General features: G+C 50.7%; 8 protein-coding genes across 8 annotated transcripts; 3 read left to right on the top strand and 5 right to left on the bottom strand.

Annotated features, from left to right (window-relative positions):
* Nucleotides 1-249: 249 nt before the first annotated feature.
* On the bottom strand, nucleotides 250-2,691 carry CTRU02_213509 (uncharacterized protein; the record flags this gene model as incomplete). The annotated part of the gene is made up of 1 exon (XM_036730762.1): nucleotides 250-2,691. The coding sequence occupies one exon, from the start codon at nucleotides 2,689-2,691 to the stop codon at nucleotides 250-252; it is 2,442 nt and encodes an 813-aa protein (XP_036577538.1).
* Nucleotides 2,692-4,603: 1,912 nt separating this feature from the next.
* CTRU02_213510 (ph domain-containing protein) lies at nucleotides 4,604-5,582 on the top strand (the record flags this gene model as incomplete). Its single annotated transcript, XM_036730761.1, has 3 exons — nucleotides 4,604-4,678; nucleotides 4,746-4,960; nucleotides 5,021-5,582. The coding sequence occupies 3 exons, from the start codon at nucleotides 4,604-4,606 to the stop codon at nucleotides 5,580-5,582; spliced, it is 852 nt and encodes a 283-aa protein (XP_036577537.1).
* A 1,307-nt stretch (nucleotides 5,583-6,889) lies between these two features.
* Nucleotides 6,890-8,361, top strand: CTRU02_213511 (ribonucleotide reductase small subunit; the record flags this gene model as incomplete). Its single annotated transcript, XM_036730758.1, has 4 exons — nucleotides 6,890-6,919; nucleotides 7,017-7,283; nucleotides 7,355-7,688; nucleotides 7,745-8,361. 4 exons carry the CDS (start codon nucleotides 6,890-6,892, stop codon nucleotides 8,359-8,361), a joined length of 1,248 nt encoding a protein of 415 aa, XP_036577536.1.
* A 563-nt stretch (nucleotides 8,362-8,924) lies between these two features.
* CTRU02_213512 (uncharacterized protein) lies at nucleotides 8,925-9,475 on the bottom strand (the record flags this gene model as incomplete). Its single annotated transcript, XM_036730760.1, has 2 exons — nucleotides 8,925-9,323; nucleotides 9,404-9,475. 2 exons carry the CDS (start codon nucleotides 9,473-9,475, stop codon nucleotides 8,925-8,927), a joined length of 471 nt encoding a protein of 156 aa, XP_036577535.1.
* A 532-nt stretch (nucleotides 9,476-10,007) lies between these two features.
* Nucleotides 10,008-11,290, bottom strand: CTRU02_213513 (WD repeat protein; the record flags this gene model as incomplete). The annotated part of the gene is made up of 3 exons (XM_036730759.1): nucleotides 10,008-10,801; nucleotides 10,857-11,091; nucleotides 11,153-11,290. 3 exons carry the CDS (start codon nucleotides 11,288-11,290, stop codon nucleotides 10,008-10,010), a joined length of 1,167 nt encoding a protein of 388 aa, XP_036577534.1.
* Nucleotides 11,291-12,307: 1,017 nt separating this feature from the next.
* CTRU02_213514 (Mitochondrial oxaloacetate transport protein) lies at nucleotides 12,308-13,384 on the top strand (the record flags this gene model as incomplete). Its single annotated transcript, XM_036730757.2, has 3 exons — nucleotides 12,308-12,405; nucleotides 12,485-13,086; nucleotides 13,146-13,384. Coding segments are annotated over 3 exons (939 nt in total), but the record flags the coding sequence as incomplete, so codon positions are not given.
* Nucleotides 13,385-13,587: 203 nt separating this feature from the next.
* CTRU02_213515 (cytoplasmic tRNA 2-thiolation protein 2) lies at nucleotides 13,588-14,831 on the bottom strand (the record flags this gene model as incomplete). Its single annotated transcript, XM_070206070.1, has 2 exons — nucleotides 13,588-14,689; nucleotides 14,749-14,831. The coding sequence occupies 2 exons, from the start codon at nucleotides 14,829-14,831 to the stop codon at nucleotides 13,588-13,590; spliced, it is 1,185 nt and encodes a 394-aa protein (XP_070060102.1).
* Nucleotides 14,832-15,488: 657 nt separating this feature from the next.
* CTRU02_213516 (phosphotransferase enzyme family protein) lies at nucleotides 15,489-16,708 on the bottom strand (the record flags this gene model as incomplete). Its single annotated transcript, XM_070206071.1, has 3 exons — nucleotides 15,489-15,885; nucleotides 15,939-16,426; nucleotides 16,478-16,708. The coding sequence occupies 3 exons, from the start codon at nucleotides 16,706-16,708 to the stop codon at nucleotides 15,489-15,491; spliced, it is 1,116 nt and encodes a 371-aa protein (XP_070060103.1).
* Between the last annotated feature and the right edge of the window lie 3,883 nt (nucleotides 16,709-20,591).

Here is a 20,591-nt window from a genome sequence, read left to right on the forward strand (position 1 = left end):
TCATGCCTGAATATCCCATTCTGCACCTTTGCTATCTCTCCCAAGCAATAGTTTACCAACGCAGATACGTTGTCAAATCCCAAGAACCCGTAGCAATGCAATGACATTGAAAAAAGGAGTTTAAAAAAAGACAAAGAAAACCAGGCTTCAACTCAATGAGCTCGCAAGCCAGTACCTGAAATTGTGATGCTTGCGCTACCAAGTCTAAATCTGAGCCAAGCTGCCCTCCCTTGGAAGAGCTAGCTAGTCCTACTTGGCATTGTTCGCCACCGACGCGAGGTAGCCAAGTAGGAAGCTACGGTCTGCAGGTGAAATCGGCGTCTGACTGCCACGTCGAGACCCAGGCAGGCTTTCCGGATGGCCCTGTCCATTCACAGAAGCAAGAGACGCCACTCGCGACCGCATTCCTGTCTCAGGGGGTAACGTTTCTCTGGCCTTGCCCTTATCACCAATCATGTAGCCTGGACCCGGGCTTGGGGATTGGGGCTTGCCAAAGAGCGAGAGAAGTTTCTGTTTCTGTTCTGTGGACATTTCAGGTTTGCGCTGCAAAGTACCCGGTGCTGGAAGAGCTGATGCTGCAGGAGGACTTGCTAAACTTGCGGGCTTGTCTGCACCGGCTGGGCCAAAGACTGCGGCCATGGCGGATCCCCGAGACCCCCTTGGCTTGGCCAGATTTTCTGTGTGTTGCAATACGTGACTCGGATGCATTTGCGAAGAGTGATTGCTGTTGTTTTGGTGATATACACCCCGACTCTCCACTGTTCTCGGGCTGGAGCCTCCTGTATATTGAGTTTGTTGTTCGGTCCTGCCAATTTGGGATTGTAACGATAAGTGGTGGATGGGAATTTGACCAGATAGGTCTGAAGGTCCTTGGGGAGGCCTGCTGAGCGGGCTGCTTGAAACAGGCTGAGTGCTGCGATTCTGGACAACTGGACTGGAAGTATCGTGGCTGTTTCCTCTCGCGGTGGAGAGCCCCTTAAGGAGTGCTGCACTAGATGTGGTTGCCGGCAGCTCGGCAGGTTGATTTGAATGGGATGAGCTGACGTCGGGCTTTTTGAACATCTGTAGAAGAGCAGATCGATGCGCGGGGTCAATAGGCTGCTGACCTCGTTGATTTAAGGCTTGGTTCGCATAGGCCTGAGCTGGGTCTGTGTTTGGGAATGGTGGACCGGTCGGTTGCTCATAAGGCTGAGCCCCACCATGATCATGTATTGCGCCAGAATGCTGAACAGATCCCGGGGCAGACGGGCCAAATGCTCGCGGAGAATAAGCTGTCGGCACGTCCAAGCTGGCTGTCTTTGTGTCGGCTTTGAGAACGCCTAGCAGTGCCATAGACTGATTCGAAAGTTGACCGGCGGGCGGCTTAGGCTGATACAGCAGGTTTTGGGTTTGCTGATGAAAGTGTGTTTGTTGATACTGTGCCGTAATCACGGTCTGGTTTGCATTTTCCTGAATGTGATTTGGTTGGGGGGGCGGAGTGGCCTCGGCGAAAGCACTCCTACTGAGGAGTGTTTTTTGAACTTGAGGAGGCAGTGGTTGCGGGTGTCTCAAAGTCGGCTGTGGGTGCCCGTAGGCAGGACCATTCACTAATTGTCTGACTTGGGGAGCAGCATTGCCCACATTGCTGGCATGGCTGGACTGGGAGAAAGCCCATTGTTGGGGTGTTCCATCTGGAACAACCGGAAAGTAGGGTGCAGGCTGATAGCTTGTTATCGGCGCCCGCTGCTGAGGATGATGCTGCCCATGGGGACTTCGTGGTTGTGGTACTTCTTCTATAGTATGATCGTGCGGTGTATGAGGGAGTTGCGAGACCGGGGCATTTTTGACAGCAGCCTGGGTCTTGGCTTGAAGAATGGCCAGTAACGATGCGCCCTTATCTCCTCCAACATCTGGAGAGAGAGGGACCGAAGTAGCCTGCGCTGCGGCGGGCTGAACCTTTAGCAAGCGCTGTAGTTCCTTGGTTGCACCCTCCAGAGTATCAAGTGCTGGTGTGCGAGTCGAAGTATCGGTTGCTGGCTCAGTTTGCCAAACGTCGTCCTCGGTCACAGGCTCATCGTGGAATGTGTGAGGATGGAATTGCGTCTCGTTAGCAGCCTTAATAGCATCCTTCTTCTTCTGTTGCACAACCCATTTTTTGAGGGGCACTAAGAAAGGGGCCACCATGTAGAATTTGTTTGCATTCGCAGCTGCGGCTGCGTCGTTCTGGTTTTGAGCACCCTTCTTTCGGAAAGCAGGAAGCTCTGAGAGCTTGTACCATTGAATCTTGCTGATCTCTTTCCTCGTTCGGGGCTGAAAATGTGTATCCAAAGGGACATTGCGGAAGACATAGAGCCTCAGCTGCTGCTCTCGCATGGTCACCTCAATATACTTGACGTCTCGGTTTTCGGGTACCAAGCCAGCTGCATGCAAGTCGTATCCGGTCTCCTCGTATACCTCACGAATGGCACATTCGAGGTCATCTTCATCCTTGTTAATTTTACCACGAGGGAAGCTCCAATTGGCACCCTTTTTCCAGCCCTTGACCAGTATGGTTGAATCCATAGCCTCATTAAGCAGGATAGCCCCTCTTACAGGAACCCGCGTCTTGTATTGTAGAAACTCTTCGAAGGCTTCTGTGTGATTTTCGACTGAAAACGGCGCCAGCAGCGGGCAATGCTGGAATATCCTGAGACTAAAGCTTCGGAGGGTCATGGAAGGAAGGGTAGGGTCGAGTGGGCGGACGAAATCTTCGTAAAACCATTGTGCCTCCTCGATTTGAAAACAGATACGTGCAACAGATGAAAGATCTTCCTCGGGAAGATTAATGATGAATCGGACACAGAGATCGTCCAACCCTGTTTAGTATTTTGCTGTCAGCCTTGTTACGCCGGCAAAAATATGAGGGGTGACGACACGAGGCTGGTTGTCGCCATTGTTGTTTTGGTGTGGGGTAACATACAATCCTCCAGCTGCATCTTTCCTTCGGCCATTTTGGGCGACAGCCAAGAACATACCAAAAGAAAGATCGTGTCGATTTAGTCGCCTGTACAAGAATGTGCAGTTGCGGTAGATAAAAACTCCTGGCGGCGAGTATGGGTTGGATACAAGGCGAGGAGCGGCGATAGCATGGTACGGGTAAGGCGGTTTGGGTTGCGGATCAGGCTCAGGCTCAAGGCTTCCCGCTTGCGACCGGAATGCGCCTGCGACTGGGTCGGCAACTACGGGCTAACAAAAAAGTCAAAGCGGAGGAGTGGCGTTTGACAACACGTTTAAGCGTGGTTGAAGCAGAATGATCTGGATCTGCAACTTGTTGTAAGCAACGGGATGTGTGAACGAGCGGCCCTCTCGGTGGTTGGTTGTGGTGCTGCTGTTCAACATGGAAGGAGGCAGAGAATTGATGCATTACATTCTTCGTAGACGACAGGTAAGGTACATAGTAAGGTAGTAGTCATTGTCCAGCAGAAAGCCACAGTCGGCTCAATTTCTGTGGAGAAAGATAGAACGGACGTGGCAGGTGTTGTGTGGCGGAAAGCCCCAGTGACCCAAATTTGATTGGCCAGGACAAGCTGATTTGACAACTTCCTATCTGCATAGTTTGTATTGGTACAGTGCATTGTCCGGAACGAAGACTGTCAGACACAGCCCGTCTTGTCACGTCAGACTAAGAGCTTCCGTCTGGTTTGCTATGTACACTGACACCACTGATCCCCTACTGGCTAGGACCTCCATCTGAGTCGGTACACGTTATTGGGCGAATGTAGACAAGCAACTCCCTGGTGCTTGCTCTCAATAACCGCCTGTACCTGGTCTGAAATATCCTCGAGAGGCGGGGCTGCATGGAAAATCGAAGCCACATCGTGGCTAAGCTAAGGTCATTTGATTGCCACATTTGCACTTACGTGGCTGGACATCCGTTCCAGTATCGTTGTCAATGCCAGCAGCATGGGCAGAAGCGGCCTAGGCCTACCAACCAGTCCCTGACTAGCTTCCATAACTTCAGCTTTCAGCAGGACCAACACTCCGGCACTGCCCATTCCGACCAGTCGGGTTGCGCGCTGACGAAAGACCACACAGCAAAATCGCTGCGGCATGATGTGAAACACAGTGAGCTAGCCTGTTCTGGCCCCGCTGAAGAGGCCTCTCGGTACTGCTCAGATGCACTGGCCTGCAGTGGCCGCCAGAATTACATCATGATCGAGGTCTGGTCCCTGGCTTGTCAAAACAGGAATTCTGGGCGCTCATGATCAGCCGGGCCTTTAGTTACGTCGAGAGGCAACTTCTGTGGTGATTTAGGCCCTGCATAGCATTTTGTTGCTTTACTTGCCTAGATACTTAAATCCTCGCCACGTTTCCCCCTCAATTCTCTCTTTCATAGTTGTTTGTTCCAGCCCTCCAGCCTCTACCACAGCCCCATCCGTAGTGGCTGCTTCCAAACCTCAACTACTATCACCTTTTCTGGACACCACAATAAGAAGCCGCTCTCCAAACCCGACTTTGCAGCCGGGCCTATCAGTAAAGTCCAGCTCACTAACCTTGCTTTCACTTACGACATATTGTTGGGTGACCACGCAAAGAAACCCTTCACGACCGCAGCTTTACCGCTCTACCGTGCCCCTTTACCAACATGGCAAGTCTTGTCGCCAAGTGGGTTAGCAAGAAGATCTTGGCGGAAAGGGTCGAGAACAAATTTGGACGCGAGGTACGTGTCTCATTCGAGATGTGTGCATCCTACACTGCCCGACACAATCAACTAACTCTGTCTGTAGGATCCTTACTTCGAGACAGTACCTGCCACCAGACTTGATGGACGCCCTAGCGGTAAAGTTAAGAAGCGGAGAAAGGCTTTGCCGCCTGGCATCTCTCCAAAGGATGGCGAGGTTTTAACTAAGGTCAAAAGACGAGCTTACCGTCTTGACATGTCTTTATTCAGCCTCTGCGGTGTCCGTTTCGGTTGGAGCAGCGTTATTGGTCTTGTCCCTGCGTATGTTGCATGTTCCCCACATTTCGCTTTCACTTAGCAACTAACATTGTCTCTTGCCAGTATCGGTGATGCTCTTGACGCATTCATGGCGTTAATGGTGTTCAAGACTTGTAATAAGATTGATGGCGGACTTCCAGGATCGCTTAAGACGAAAATGCTGTTCAACATTATTGTTGACTTCGCCATTGGTCTCGTGCCCTTTGTGGGAGACATCGCTGACGCTGCCTTTCGCTGTAACACCAAGAACGCCATTCTTCTTGAAGACTATCTTCGCGAACAAGGAAAGAAGAATCTTCGACGAACTGGAACACCTCTACCAGCGGTTGACCCAAGCGAGGCAGACGAATTTGACCGTTGGCAAGATGAACATACGCCGCCTGCGTACGTTGAAGAGGAACCGCGCCGGCATGCACATATGGCGGCCAGCAGTGGGGGTGCTCGCCAACATTCTTATAACGAACGCACCCCGACTGCTCCTGCTCCTGCTAAGACCCGGGACAGTCGTTCTGGTGCAAGCCGAGGCTGGTTTGGATTCGGTCGTTCCAAAGTTCAGGACGAGGAGATGGGTCGTGAGAGCCGCGATCGAAGGGACAGACCTGCTCAGCAAGCCTCGCGCCGCTAAAGCAGATACTTATGGAAGGGACGGACGAGGAAAAACAATTGCAAATTTTATTCTTGAGGCGCCCGGGCGGCATATTAGTTCATGGGTTTGGCTTATCGGTACGTTGTGAAGGAGGATGAGCTACAACGTCATTATTTGGCGCCATCCCTCGAGACTCGCTTATGTTATGATGTTAATGGCGGGACGACGCGGACACAGAAATGATAAAGTACTTCAGTTTACATACCCATTTTAGTTTATCTCAGTAGACTTGTTGCAGGTTTTGCAACACGCTTTATACTACATACTACTAACATTCTTGACGTCTGCGTGACACATTGGCTGTTTGAACCTGAAAACCGAAGCTGGGCATCAAGTCTGTGCTTCCCGGTGAGGGGATGATTCCAGCGATGATGACGACCGCGATTGACCGCGTCGACCCACAGTCAAGAATTAGAAATCATCAGAATTTGTCGATGCTTAGACATAATTACATATTAATGAGTCCTGAAGAGCCACTTTAAACCGCCCAGGCCGGGGCTGTGAGGAGTCTGCTTATCAGATCGGATCAGATAACATTAAGGTGGCATTCCAGACCAGGGAGGATGAGTACGCGTTGGTTCGTAACACCGAGTACGAAGCCAGCAACACCTTTGCGGAATTACGGATACGGAATTACAGCTTGGTAGTTTGACCCAGACTGGCGGGTATATTGAGAAATGGAGCGCGTCTGCTCGGCCGAAGGCTGTCGGGAGCTGTTGTGGAATGGCGTTTGGTTGCCCCAGACATGACATCGTTGCCTGGTCGGCTACCAGGAGTGGAACGCATGCGGCCACTTGGGTGCCGTAGCTCGTTACAAATGGCGAGATACGTTGAAGAAAAAGAGGGCTGGGTCGGACGCGTCCCATTTGGGTGTGCCGCTCTTCGTTTTTTGCAAGGTTTGAAAGTGGGAATATGAGAACCGAGACAGGATCCTACCACTTTGGCAGCGAAACGCGCCGGTGATCTCTTTAGGCGGCGCTGGGATGCCCCCTGATTAACGCGCTTTTAGTGGGGCGAGGGGCACAACTGCGTGAACACGAACGCGTCTACCCCTGTAATTACAGACGCGCTTTCACTGCACGTGCGTTTGACCTGCCTGGCTTAAAAGCCTGGCTTCTAAGTCCAGTCTACGAACATCGCGTCTACATCTCTTCACACTCAAGCAAGAAACCACCCACGACACAACCTCGACCAGCTCTCTGATACTCTCAATCAACTTCAAGGAGTCTCCTGTGGTCTTTTCGTTACCCTTTCTATCTTCTTTTCGCCTGCCAATAAACCTCACAATGTCCGTTGAAGTCACACCATCAAAGCAGGTACGTCACGACTAGGAGCCACATCCCAGCCATGCCTTGATTCAATCCCTTCCATGCGACCGTCTTGTTGAAGCCACAGACTAATTAGTTCGATTAGGCTGCCTCTGCCCTTGAGTCTTTCAAGATGGAGTCACCCGTCAAGAAGCTTAACTTCAACACCGCCGACAAGGAAAACCAGCCCCTCAGCTCTGACGTTGCCACCGCAACCGAGAAGACCGACATTCAGACCAAGCCCACTGAGGAGACCACGAAGCAACAACAATTGGCCAACGTTGCCCCTACCATCAAGGAAGAAGAGATGGACGAGCCTCTTCTTCAGGAGAACGGCCAGCGTTTTGTTCTTTTCCCCATCAAGTACCACGAGGTGCGTCATAACACGCGTCAGGGACGCGTAAAGTGGTTTTGGTTAGAGACTCTAACTGACTCTTCATATAGATTTGGCAAATGTACAAGAAAGCCGAAGCCTCTTTCTGGACTGCGGAAGAGATCGATCTGTCCAAAGACCTTCACGATTGGAACAACAAGATCAATGACGACGAGAAGTTCTTTATTTCTCACATTCTTGCCTTCTTTGCCGCTTCCGACGGCATTGTCAATGAGAATCTGGTCGAGCGCTTCAGCGGCGAGGTCCAGGTCCCTGAGGCCCGTTGCTTTTACGGTTTCCAGATCATGATGGAAAACATCCATTCTGAGACTTACTCTCTGCTCATCGACACCTACATCAAGGAGCCTGCGCAGCGCACATACCTCTTCAACGCTATTGATACTAGTATGTTAGATCCTCTTTGAGCGTGCACGCTTATTTTGCTGACCCTTCTCCCACAGTCCCCTGCATCCGCAAGAAGGCCGATTGGGCTCTGAGATGGATCACCGACCAGAAATCCACATTTGCCCAGCGCCTGGTCGCCTTCGCCGCTGTTGAAGGTATCTTCTTCAGTGGTGCGTTCGCTTCCATCTTCTGGCTGAAGAAGCGTGGTCTTATGCCCGGCCTGACCTTCTCCAATGAGCTCATCTCTCGTGATGAGGGCCTGCACACCGATTTTGCCTGCCTTTTGTACTCCCACCTCAAGCACCGCCCTAGCAAGCAGGTCATTGAGGACATCATCGTCGATGCCGTTAAGATTGAGCAGGAATTCTTGACTGAGGCTCTGCCTTGCGGCCTCCTTGGCATGAACTCTAATCTCATGAAGCAGTACATTGAGTTCGTCGCCGACCGTCTACTAGTTGCTCTTGGCAACGAGAAGGTCTACAAGTCGACCAATCCCTTCGACTTCATGGAGAACATCTCCCTTGGCGGCAAGACCAACTTCTTTGAGAAGCGTGTTGCCGACTACCAGAAGGCTGGTGTCATGAACAGCACCAAAAAGTACCAAGATGAGGCTTCCAGCCCTGAGGAGAAGGGTGAGAACGGTGGTGACTTCTGCTTCGATGAAGACTTCTAAATTTGAAGTGATCGGAGTTGCTGTTGTCTTGACCCTTTTCTCGTTATACCCTTGTACATTGGATTTCGCAAGGCACTTACCATAGCGCCGTCGGTTTGCAATTACTCGCCTCAGCTGAGTCGCGTCGTAAAGTTATTTCATTTTCTCATACACGGCGTTGGGAGGCATCATTTTACAGAGGGAGTTAAAGGCTCCCACGGGCTGGCCGGTTGGATGACGTTGGGAAATGGGGACATGATTTGTTGTGATGGATAAATGTATTGGCAAGGACTATTTTCAGTAATAACACATGAAATGTGATCATACTACAACTCAGTTCTTTTGTGAAGGTAACTGTGACGTTAGTTGGGCACATAGTATTCCTGAAACAATTGAGTGTGTGCAGTCATGAGACGAAATGTACGTATGCATTTCAATGCTAAGCCCACCATTTTCCTGTGAGTGTCTCAACTCACAATAAATTCACAGTTCGTAACTCCCACCTCCATATGCGGCCTTTAAAGCGAAAGCTCGTTTTCGAGTCGCATCCTCTACTTATCGCCTTCTATGAACGTGCAACTGCCTTATTTCTTGCCCTTCTTCTTCTTCTTTCCACCAGCGGCACCACCCGCCTGCTGGGGCTTTTCCGGCTGCGCGCTGCCAGTCTCCGGCTCAACCGCGGCAGCGCTCTTCTCTTCCGCAGGGGTGTCAAGCATGGGCTCGTCCTTGACGTCTTCAGGAGCCTTGGATGTTGACATGGTGCGGCCCAAAGAGCCGAGCGTGGTGATGAGACGCGAGACCTCGGCAGCCTTGGTGGTACGGTACTTGAGCGCGACGCCGCTGACAGGGTCAAATGTCTTGATCTCAAGGCTACCCCTCGGGGGTTTAATGGTTGCAGCGTCGGTCATAGTGTTATCCTCGTCACCCTTCTTCGACTTCCTAGGCTTAACGGGCTTTATCGAGTACTTTGTTGTGATTCTGGTCTGGTGAAAAGATGTCGCGCATAGCGACGAAAGTTAGTTAACATCCCTCGACAGGGTGAAAGAGGATAAGGCGAGCGTACGGTTGCTGGACGGGCTTGAAGGAGGAGGGAGGATTGCTCCAGCCATTCCTGGCTGGTCTTGTAGGTCGGCATTCTGATCGAGGGAGTGTGGTCGCAGCCTTGTTCCGCTGGCGTCCAAGCACAAGCTTCCGTAATCACGAGGCTTGGCTCTTCTATGCGACTGATTGAACAGTTTGAGCGAGCGCAGAAGTCGTGCTGTCCGTCAGCAATTGTTTGCTGGGCGTCGTGCAGTGGTGGTAGGGTGGAGTGACGTTCAATTGAATGACCAAACTTGGTCGCGGACGGTGAAGGGTCAAGTTTTGGTGGGGTTCGGTCTAGGTAGCTACATATTGAGACCTGTGCTTTCGGGCGGTAGGTGAGGGGCAAACTCAAGCCGCACTGCATCGCGTCAACCATTTGACCCTGGTATGGTGCGCTTCATCTAGCTCAACTGCTGATTATGTATGCGATTACAGTTGACATTTTTAGTCATTCAAAATTTTCTTGACACAGAACTACAGGGGCTGGGGTATCATGTATCCTAGACTCCGAAAATGCTTGCCCTTCATCCAATCTGCCAACCCGTAGCGCTCATGGCTTATCCAAGACCAATACGTTCCGTATCCTATGCATGCGGGTCGGGTAACCAGAAGACGACCTCCCGGTCAGCAGTCGCAAAGAAATTGTATCGCGGGTTAAATGCCAGTACTGCTGCCTCACGCTTGTCCTCCAAGATCCAGCTGGGATTCAGTGTTTTGGTTTCGTTCGGAGCCGTTAGGACATCCCAAACCAAAACATCTTTCTTAGTCCCGCTGAGCACATAGCGGCCATCCACCGAGAAGCAGCAATCGCCGCTGCTCTCCACTGTTGGTGCATCTGTTCGGCTTACCCCATTGTAGTGCGTGCTTGACGCCTCACCCGCAGCCAATCGCCGAGTGCCGCCCTCTGGCTTGAGAAGATACGCCTTCAAGCTCCCGTCAAAAGCATCCAGGAGAAAGTGGCCGCTGCCACGTGTGCCAACGAGAATGTGTTTTCCGTCGTTCGAGAACTCCAACTTTGTCCAGCCCCTGACTACGAATTGGGGGTCCACGTGCCTGCCCACGTCAACTAGGTCAAAGGTTGCGAAGGGTGCCTTGTCGTAGTTGCGACAGTCATACAACAACACACTTCCACTACTAGAAGAGGCAACTGCAAAGATTTGTCCTGATGGATCATATGCTGCGAGATACGGCGTGCTGAGAAACAGCTGACCGCACCATTGCTTGGTAGAGACGTTCCAAAGGCGCACGGTGTTGTCTTGACTGCATGATATAAAATTGTCGGCACCTGGGTGCACGGCAATATCCGTTACACTCTTTTCATGGCCCTCAAAATATCGTATAAATGAGTTGTCGTGGGTAGCCAGGTATCGAATCTGGTCTATTTGTTCAATTAGCGCATATCTAGAGATAGCTATTTGCATTTCAACTCTAACCGTTCTGTTTCGTACTCGCATAAAGAATGCTTGAGCTTGTGTGTGTAAATTTCGCCAACTTAACGCCGTACTTCTTGCTCAAGAGGCTCTTGTCGTGCCGTCCCTCCTTGACATTGTAAATTTGAATGGTTTCATCGCTTTCAGACGTCATTAGGAGCTCGCCTGGATCGTCAAAGTCGAGTGAGAGAACATGGGGCTGTGGTCGGCCGTCTTTTATGTCGTCTCTTTTGAAAAGCTAAGCGTCCAGTCAGGTAAATCCTTTACTGACAAACGAGGGAGCAGCGACATTTTCCTACCTTCGTCGGGCGGAATGTTGAGACAACATCACTTAATTGTGATGTGTTGCTTGTTGCTAAGGAACGGGTGATATTCAACGAGATGCCGTTGGCTGGTGTAGACTCGCGTTGGTCCAAATCCATTGGCGTCGAAGCCATAATGACGGTCTGGCGGCAATTGGCGGCTTTCCAAGCCTCAGGTGGTAGACAGCAGCTGGGGATACAGATGCTGTTGTTGCCTGCAGTCTCTGCCCGATATTCAACACAGTGATGTGGTCGGATTATACCATAGAAATCCTCCAGGGTATCATTTCAGTTGGGCTAGTTGCAAAAGAGGTGCGGCGAAATCAATCAACTGCGGGCGTTGCTGGCTATGTCGAAGCACTAGAACCGCGAATGCAGTTCAAATTGGTACCAGCTTGAAATGGTGGGGCAGGAAGGTGAACAACTAAACACGAGGAGTTTCCAAAGTCAGCCACATTTTAGAACAAAAGTGGCTTTCAGCCTCGTGCGATGACGCGTGACCAAGTATTGGAAACTGGCTCACTGGCAATGGGCCAGCTAAAATGACGCCCCCATTTCAGCTAGGATCCGGGGTACCGATTCAGGCCGCTATAGCCCGCGAACCCTGCCATGGTGCCAATTGGCAATTGAGAAGGCCGGGATCGGCAATGGCTATCCACGGCCGTAGTCGTTGAACCCGAAAATTCCCAATTTCTCTTCCGCGCGCGGAGCTTACTGAGATACCCCCCAGAGCCCGAAGAGTCAATCAATTCGAGCTTTCGTAACCTGCCCGCTCCATCATCTTCTGCGATCTTGCCCATTCTAGAGGTGCACGACAAGCAGGTAATGGGCTCTGACTAAGAATTGAACATGTAAGATCAAACCAAATCAGAACGTTGCTTTGCTTCAGCTGGCTGGCCGTCAGACTGCCACGATACTATTCCGTCGTTCTTTGCTGACCCGTTTGTGTCATCGCTCTAGGTCCTCGTGTTTCTAACGGTGTCGCTCTTTTTCATCTGTCTCTGACAACTACAACCGCTTTCAAGGCATAACCGGCTTCCTCGCCATCTCAGTTGGTTGACAAGTTATATATCTTTATCTGTGCGCGCAAAGAGATTGGCATTATGTCAACAACTTTGGGGCAAGTCATGACACGCCGGCACCCTGCGAAACGGCGCAGCTAACCATTGCAATAGCGCCTTCATCGCCGGCGGCATTGCCGCCTGCGGCGCTGTGACGGCTACACACCCGTTCGAGACTGTCAAGATTCGGTGCGTCTATGTGCTGCTGGTCCCCTTCCCTTTGCAGGCCGCCACTGCAGCGCGCTGACTTCTTTCCGACGACCTCTAGGATGCAGTTACAAGGAGAATTGAAGGACAAGGGACATCAACCGCATCAATACCGAGGCCCTCTTCAGGGTGTGTCTGTCATTGTCAGGAACGAGGGCGCTCGGGGCATCTACCGCGGTATCGGGTGCGCGTACATTTACCAAGTCCTGCTGAACGGCTGCCGTCTGGGTTTCTACGAGCCAATGCGCAATACCCTTGCTACCTTCATATACAACGACGGTAAGACGCAGAGTTTGGGCATCAACATGTTCTGTGGCGCCGGGTCAGGAATCATGGGCGCCGCCGCCGGTAGTCCCTTCTTCCTCGTCAAGACACGGTTACAGAGCTTCTCGCCCTTCTTGCCTGTGGGCACGCAACACAAGTACCGCAACGCATGGAATGGCCTCAGCTCGATCTACAAGACAGAGGGAGTCCGTGGTCTTTATCGTGGTGTCGGCGCCGCCATGATTAGAACTGGCTTTGGAAGCTCCGTGCAGCTGCCCACCTACTTCTTCGCCAAGAGAAGATTCGTTCGCCATCTTGGTATGGAAGAGGGTCTACCTCTGCACCTTGCTAGCAGCACCGTCAGTGGATTCGTTGTTTGCTGTGTAATGCACCCTCCTGGTACGTGGATTCCGCGCAAGTGGCACCCTTAGATATTGCTTACTGATGCCTTCTGATAGATACCATCATGTCCCGCCTGTACAACCAAAACGGAAACTTGTACAAGGGCGTCTTTGACTGCTTGTCCAAGACGGTTCGTACGGAGGGGTTCTTAGCCATCTACAAGGGTTTTCTGCCTCATCTTGCCAGAATCTTACCTCACACAATCCTAACCCTGACCTTGGCTGAGCAGACGAACAAGCTAATTAGGAAGCTCGAAGATCGTATTCTTCCTACGGCCGCCCTGCAAAACCCTTGATCGAGGATCGATCCTGTACTTACTAAATCAATGTTCCTTGCATATATGGAGTTCAAAATAGCTGGGTAGACCGGATGGACATATCATAGCCGGGGATCGGCTCTCTAGTGATTGGGCCGGCGGGGGGTTATTCACAAAGGCAGCAGAGAACAGGTTAAAGTGCTGCGAGAGGGAAGCGACATGAGTTATTCTGTCTGTTTGATCTATCCATATATAGACCGTTCGCACCCGTAACATAGCCGCCCTGTATTCTCCTTGCGCTTTCCATCATCAGGATCTTCGCCAATCTCTCCCTTCCATCTCGCTCCACCTTGCTCGTCAATATCCATGCTGCAAACTGCACAAGCGTCACCGTCGTTAACTCGCATAAGCTTGCCGCTGGTGCGAACAACGTTGGCTACGACAGAGGGGTAGCTCTCTTCCACTTCCTCGAAATACCGAGCCATGACGTCTTCGATACTGAGTTCCCTATGCGACACGATAGTGCTGCTTCTGGGCCCCGCGTCTTGGACCAGATCTCTCATAGGTGGCGTAACTAATCCGGTATATGTTGTGACCTCACGTTTGAAGACGTCCCTTAAAAGATAATAGACCGGGACTGAAGCCTTTTGCGCCCCGCTGGCAGCCTGGCCCTCGAGTTTTTCACCTGACCGCGGGAATATTGTGATAGGAACCGGGCCATCATTGACCTGCCATGGCACAGCGAACCCTCTCCCTTTCGCCGTCTCCGCAAGTGTCAACTCTGCCAGAGCGGTTGTCGTGCAGCCCAGCAGCAGCGCATGACATTCGTTCTTTAAAGCAAGCGCCAGAAGAAGATGTCGCACAAGCAACCTCAGAATATCCACTCTAGACGTAACAGATGGCAATGCCTCAAGCATAGCTTTGACCTGTTGCGCAGGTTCAAGATCTAGCTGCAGCGCTGGAAGGGCGGACCAATCTATAGTATCCAGTGCAAGGGCGTCGCTTAACGGTACACACTGCATGGATAAGTTCGGAAACCTATTTTTATACTTGTCCAGCAACTGGTTTGCTGGTGAGCCTGCCGACGCGCTGGAGGCACCTGACAAGTCGGTATCGATGTGGATGACGTGAATCTCGTAGGCGAGCCGCAGGTTCTTCTCGCGGAGGCCGTGAAGGTTTTTATCCAGGATCTGAACTATGGCTGCCGACGAGTGACCAAAAGAGAGGCCAACCAGGTACTTTGCTTTCGCATTTGACGTGTTTCCCAACCTGTCCTTGGCCTCTTTGTACGGCTTGCTGAGGGACTTGATTACCCGCTGAGAAATGTGCCGCTCATAACAGGTCCTAATGAAGTGATTAACCTTGAACTTTTGCACCTGAAAATACTTCATATAATGGCTTACACGCATAGCGGATCTTTTCTCACGGTCAGAACGGTCGGTGTCTCGCATCTCCGGCAGGGACGTGTTTCGCTGCTTCCGCTCATTTTTGTGGGAGTTGGGCCGCAAGAGCCAGTAAAACTAAAATCAGAAGGTTCCCCTCGTTCGATCCAACACAATATTTTGGGGGGAAGGGGACGACGAATTTAGTATCCTGTCGTACTGGATATTTCTTTGTGCTCGCTTTTGCGATTGAAGGTGGTCGAAGGTGTTTGGTTGGAAAGGAAAATATTTGCATGTTTGGGTTCCGCCACCCAGTTGACTCAGACTCAGTATCCGTATTTTGTGCTATCTTTTGGGCTAAATTCTTAAATACCTTTTTTCTCAACTCTTACTTCCCGAAACATCGGAACTTTTTCAAGCAATCACAAACAATGATTGACCAAGACAGCACCCGTACATAACATTCATTAATGGCGGTATTCTCATCGTTCGCAAGATACTCATTTTCTGCTTCCGCACACGACATGGAACAGCGCGCTATGAAAAGTCAATTGTGAAGTGAGTCAGTCCTTCGAGCTTGTTGCATATGAGCTCAACTCTCAATTTATAAGCTGGATAGTATCGAGAAGAGGTTGTAGATATTTGGCCAGTACTGTCTGGCCCAGCCGCGAATGGCATGCTTCTAGTCGTAGCATGAGGGGCTTGAGTTCTCATATCGATGAAACAGCAAACGGTACCGATGCCCTATCGTAGTCCACCATTCAGTTCCGAGAGAGTATGCAGCCGAGCGGGTGGTTATTGAACCATTCCCGTTGCTTTGACCATGCATTCAGCAGTATATCTTTTCCCGCAATAGCCACACTCTCGACCTGCTCCGCAGTTCCCCATCCCTGGACTGTCGTGCCAATACTGACGAGGTGGACGCCCACTTGAAGTAGAGTTTTGAAGGCAAAGTCATCATCCACAGCGCCATATCCCTTTACGAATCCCTGGATGAGCCACAGGCCAGCATCTATATCCTTGAACAACTTCAGTTCATAGAGTTCTGCGATCATCTGGCCAAGGTCAAAGGGTGCTAAGGCGAGTTGGAACATCTCCCAGTCCACAACAAAGAGCCGAATGTGTCCTGAGGTCCAGGGTTGACCTCTCAGAAGAACACTACAACTATCGTGAGAGGGAATTTTGAAGGATATGGGACGAAGTCAACTCACTTTCCTGTCCAAAAATCTCCGTGAATGACCTGCAAATTCTTTTCGTTCTCTAGTTCCTTCGCCGATTTGTCCAATATGTCGGCAAACACATCCGCGCACTCACCAAACACTGATGGATGACGCTCGATAGCACTAGGGAGCTGCTGGTAGTTCAGCCAGTGCTTGATGGATTGCAAATCCTTGTTCGCCGCAGCAATTTCACGTAACTTCACCTGGTCCGGTGAATTGCTCCAGCTATGGAATTCCCGGAGCCACTTGCCGACTCCGTACCCAATCTCTAGACATTGGTCCTTTGTCTCTTCAGAGCTTGCAGAATGATAGAATTTCAAAGCGTAGAGCTTGAGGCTGAGTGGATCTGGCTGATACTCTTGGACTTGTGTGTTGGTTTTTTCGTTGAAGTAGAACAACTTCGGCGTGCCAACGGAGACTTTAGAACCAATGTGCGGTGGAAAGGATTCAAGATATTTCAGACATGACTCCTCGACACGCTGAATACCGATGAGTTAAAATGATGAGCAGTAGAGTAACGGGTGACGTACGCAACGGGACGTGGTAAGTTTGAAGTTCGGGCTTTGGCGGACAAAGCCTTCGCCGTGTTTAATTGCTACTTCGATGGTTCCATTGGGCAGGGGTTGCTCCAATTTGGCTTGGTAGATGAAATTAGCAGTGCCTCCTGTCAGGAGATGGGCAGAGGTGAAACGATAAGGCGTGACCGCCAGTTCCGCCTTGATCTCTCCCAAGACACGTTCAGATGTCTCGTCACTTGCCATGATAGTGATGTGGATTGCGGAGGTTCGAGAGATGTATCGAAGTGCAATTAATCAAGCGCAACTGCAATACCTCGCGATAGTTTAAAGGAGAAGATGGCAATTGACGCGTGCCAGGTCTGGCAAGAGGCACACGGTCGGGGACAATTCTAATCAGGTAGACTTGAAGGCTTTAAGTCCCAGTGAACGAAAGCCAGGTAATGGAAATCTCCCAAGTTTTACGAAAGATCTAGAAGGGGAAGTCAAAATTGCTAGAGGAATCTGCACTTGCTGCAATTGGAAGGACAGCCACAATCTGCAACCTTCAGCCGATGACTCATTCGGCGAAAAGTCTCACTTGATTGTGCATATCTACAATGATATCCCACGCTACATTTCGGGGTTGGTGGCCATAGCATAGCAACATAATGGGCGATTGCCATGCCTACACAAGGGACAACACGCGGCCACTTTGCCTTACCGACTTGCTTGTCTCGACTGAGTATTAAATGGCAGGGAATCCATCCATCCCCCTCTTCCTCTTCCACTTTCCCGGTTATTTACTGGGCTAATCTTCGCTTGAAGCCCAGCCTCCAACACCTCCGACCTATCTGCAAAATTTGAAGGTATATCAGAGCGAGCCCATGCCGACACCAGCAAACTCACCAGTACGAATGAAAAGTATGCTATGATATAGGTGAATCGTTACACAGAGGGGTATTTCTGTGTTACGAATTGGCTGGAACACAACCCTTGGCGCCGTAATTTCGGGCCACAGTTGCAACAATTCGCTAACCATGTGGGTTAACTCAACATCACCAATATATTGCTAATGAAGTCACCGAGTATGCCATGTTTGGAAAAAAGGGTACTTGCATCCTGCACGCAGTAATATCATAAGTGCCCAGATGGCCGAGGTGAACGACGGTACGCCGACCTGTTGGCACAAGTTGTTTTTTTAGGACAGGTTGACGCTACGAGGTTGGGAAGAAGCTGTCTGAAGCTTCCGTAGTAGTTAAGGAATGCCGTTCGTATTGATGACATTAATACTACAAGGTCTATTCCGGACTGCCCATACGAAGTTTGCTTAGACGGTTAATGGTAGAGGCGTTGCGATTTTTATGATATTAGAGTGAGGTGATAAGTTTATTCGAGCGTTCATTGTAACTTGCACATGCCCATAGATAGTGAGTGAAGGCCCAAGAGTAGAGCGTTCGCCCTCTGGGTTTCTTACACGGAGCGGCCTGGGGATTTGATACTGGCGAAGTAACCTTCAGATACCATGTCTCCTCGAGTGTGGCATCTCTTACAGGCTTGTACATACTATGATTCACACTTTAGCTTTTCACGCAAGTTGCCATAGTCTGTGCAGTTCAACGATTGACGATCTTTTGGGACATGGAAACAGGAACTATCGATCAAACTGAAGATGCGTAACTTCTTCCCCTTACGTCGGTTGAGCGTATCCTCCCCTAGCTTAAGTGCACAAGACCCAGAATACTAGCACAGGAGCGAATTGCGCAGAAACAGCCATGACGGAGGGTCGAACTCATATAACTAGTGCCACACAGGAAATGAGCATATACGATAGTCTCGCGAGAGTCAGGCCACGGATGCATTTTAGATCAACAGCCGGTTATCGGGCCGCACCGGGCTTACACGCTAGTAGCTGCCACATTCTAAGGAGTTCTACTCGAACGCCACGATAGAGCAGTGGCTAGTCTCATTCGTGTCGTTTGTGTCGATCAGACGTCTTCCAGCAATAATAGATGTGAAGACAGCACGTGCGCAACGGCAGTTGAGAAGTAGAGGAGGGTTGGTCAAATTCAAGATCAGAGGTATCCAACTTGTATGGTGGTGCGGTCATACACGGGAGGCTGAAATGCGATGGAGTTGATATCCGGCTCCTTTCTCAATGCTCAGGATGCTGTGCGTAGATTGAAAAAGCACGCGGACCATTAAGGTAGGGGCTTGACGTCGAGGCAGCGTAAGTTAGTGAGCCTTTCTGCTCGGATGATTGAAAATGGCAGCAACATGTACCGTGATGTTCACAGGTACCGTCTAAGCGCGCGCGGGGTCGCAGACGGGTCTGGTCAGGGCGCTTAACCATGGCGCGTTTTGCTTTGCTTCAGCGTTGTAACCCAGACATGTGAGACTGAATGTTGGATGCGGTTGATCGTTGTTATTTCTGGTGGGGCCGGCTTACTCAGATAGCTATCTCAAGGTTTACGAAGCCAAGTCACTTGGGGGTTTGGAGAAGAATAGAAGCATGTTCGGACCAACAGAGGAGATCAGGCGTAAGGGCAGCGGAAAACAAAACACAAATCTCCAGACTGTTAAGGCGCGAGATGGGACGGGTGGTGTTCTACCTCAAACAGGGACACCCGACGGATTGGTGGGCCGCCCACAGTAAGGTGACAGGATTTAGCTATCTGAGACAGCGGCCCCCCTTTTCTCCAAAGCCTGCTGGTGAAAGTCTGGTTCGACTGGATGGGCGGGGATTAGGAGTTGCATCCCAACCTGGGTCGTCAAACAGTTTTGTAGACGAAACGGGGCGGTGCTGGTTGTTCAGTGCTTTACCCACTATTTCGCCTCCGCCGGTCTGGACTACAGCCACTGAAAGGCACATAGTGTACATAACTAAACACTGCTTTGGGCAGAGGACCTACAGGCGGGACCATAGATCAGGCTCTAGCCTACATATTGTACCTGCATATTTTCAGATACAACCAAGTTCATTTCGTAGCTTCAAGGGGGGAAAGAAAACGAGCCGCACAGGAGCGAAGTCCATCTACAGATTGGACTTTGCAGCCGCCATGATGGGTCGTTTACATAACAAGTACTTCTGATGTCTCCCTTTTTGTGAATTGTTTACTGACACACGGCAGAGTATTTGTATGTATGTACGTACTCTCATACTGTCACCAGCGCTAAGACGCTCGGTGATCCGCCCGCTGTTCATTCCCGCCATTCCCAACCACCTCTCCCCTGTCTCCTTGGCCCGTCTGTTTGTCACTCTCACTCTTTTTTTTTTTTTTTTTCATATTAGTTTAACCACTCAGAGCTGGGGTGGTGACCTGGCCGAACCCCAAACCGGACCAGCTCCGTGTTACTCCCCAATACTCAACCCCTTCACGGATCTATATTGAGCAGTTCTGCATGGGAGGTCATTTATGAGATGTGGTCCAGAGCAATGCATCGCTCGGTGGGTTCTCTGAGTGCGCTGGCAGTGGTGAGTGGGCCAGAGACTGACGATGAGGACTAACCCCCCTTCTTCTGTACGGATAAGGCAACTGCTACGTATAAGGGACTTAAGCTAGGTACGTATCCGTACCATCATCTATTGACATATGCAGTACGAGTGGTTCTTGGGTCATTTTAATCCCATCAGTTTGAATGCAGTCGCATTGTGAAGGGCTCCACGGCCTAATTTTGTAGCCTTTCTGCCCATTCGCCCGTCTTCAGATGGCGCGCCGCTCACCCCGAACTTGGATACATTCGACCCTGCTGCATTTCTTTCCTGCGACATCGCTGTGCCGATCAGCGCCCCCTCAAAGCTTAACTGGGGGGCACCTCAGTCACATACTCACTCTCTACCCAAGGCATCATCGTCAAACCCGCAGCATCCGTTCCTATTATCAGTGATTCGCCGTTTGGCCTCTGCCAGATAGATTCCTTGCTCAACAGCAGTAGACCTTGCAATACTACACTCCTCCCCTCTTGGGTCACCTCAGCCAGCCTTGGATAAAGAGGCTTGATCTGACCTCACATCTTATTTCCCACCACGCCCCTCCTTATTGGCTTTCCCTTCCTCGTTCCTTTCCCCTCATGATCATAATATCCACGCCTACCCAACGCCTTCCTGCTTCACTTGCATTCGCAAACACATACCAGCAGTGCAGACATA

The sequence above is a fragment of the Colletotrichum truncatum genome (genome assembly GCF_014235925.2).
Source record: "Colletotrichum truncatum strain CMES1059 chromosome Unknown Contig_0010, whole genome shotgun sequence".
Classification (NCBI taxonomy): Eukaryota; Fungi; Ascomycota; class Sordariomycetes; order Glomerellales; family Glomerellaceae; genus Colletotrichum; species Colletotrichum truncatum.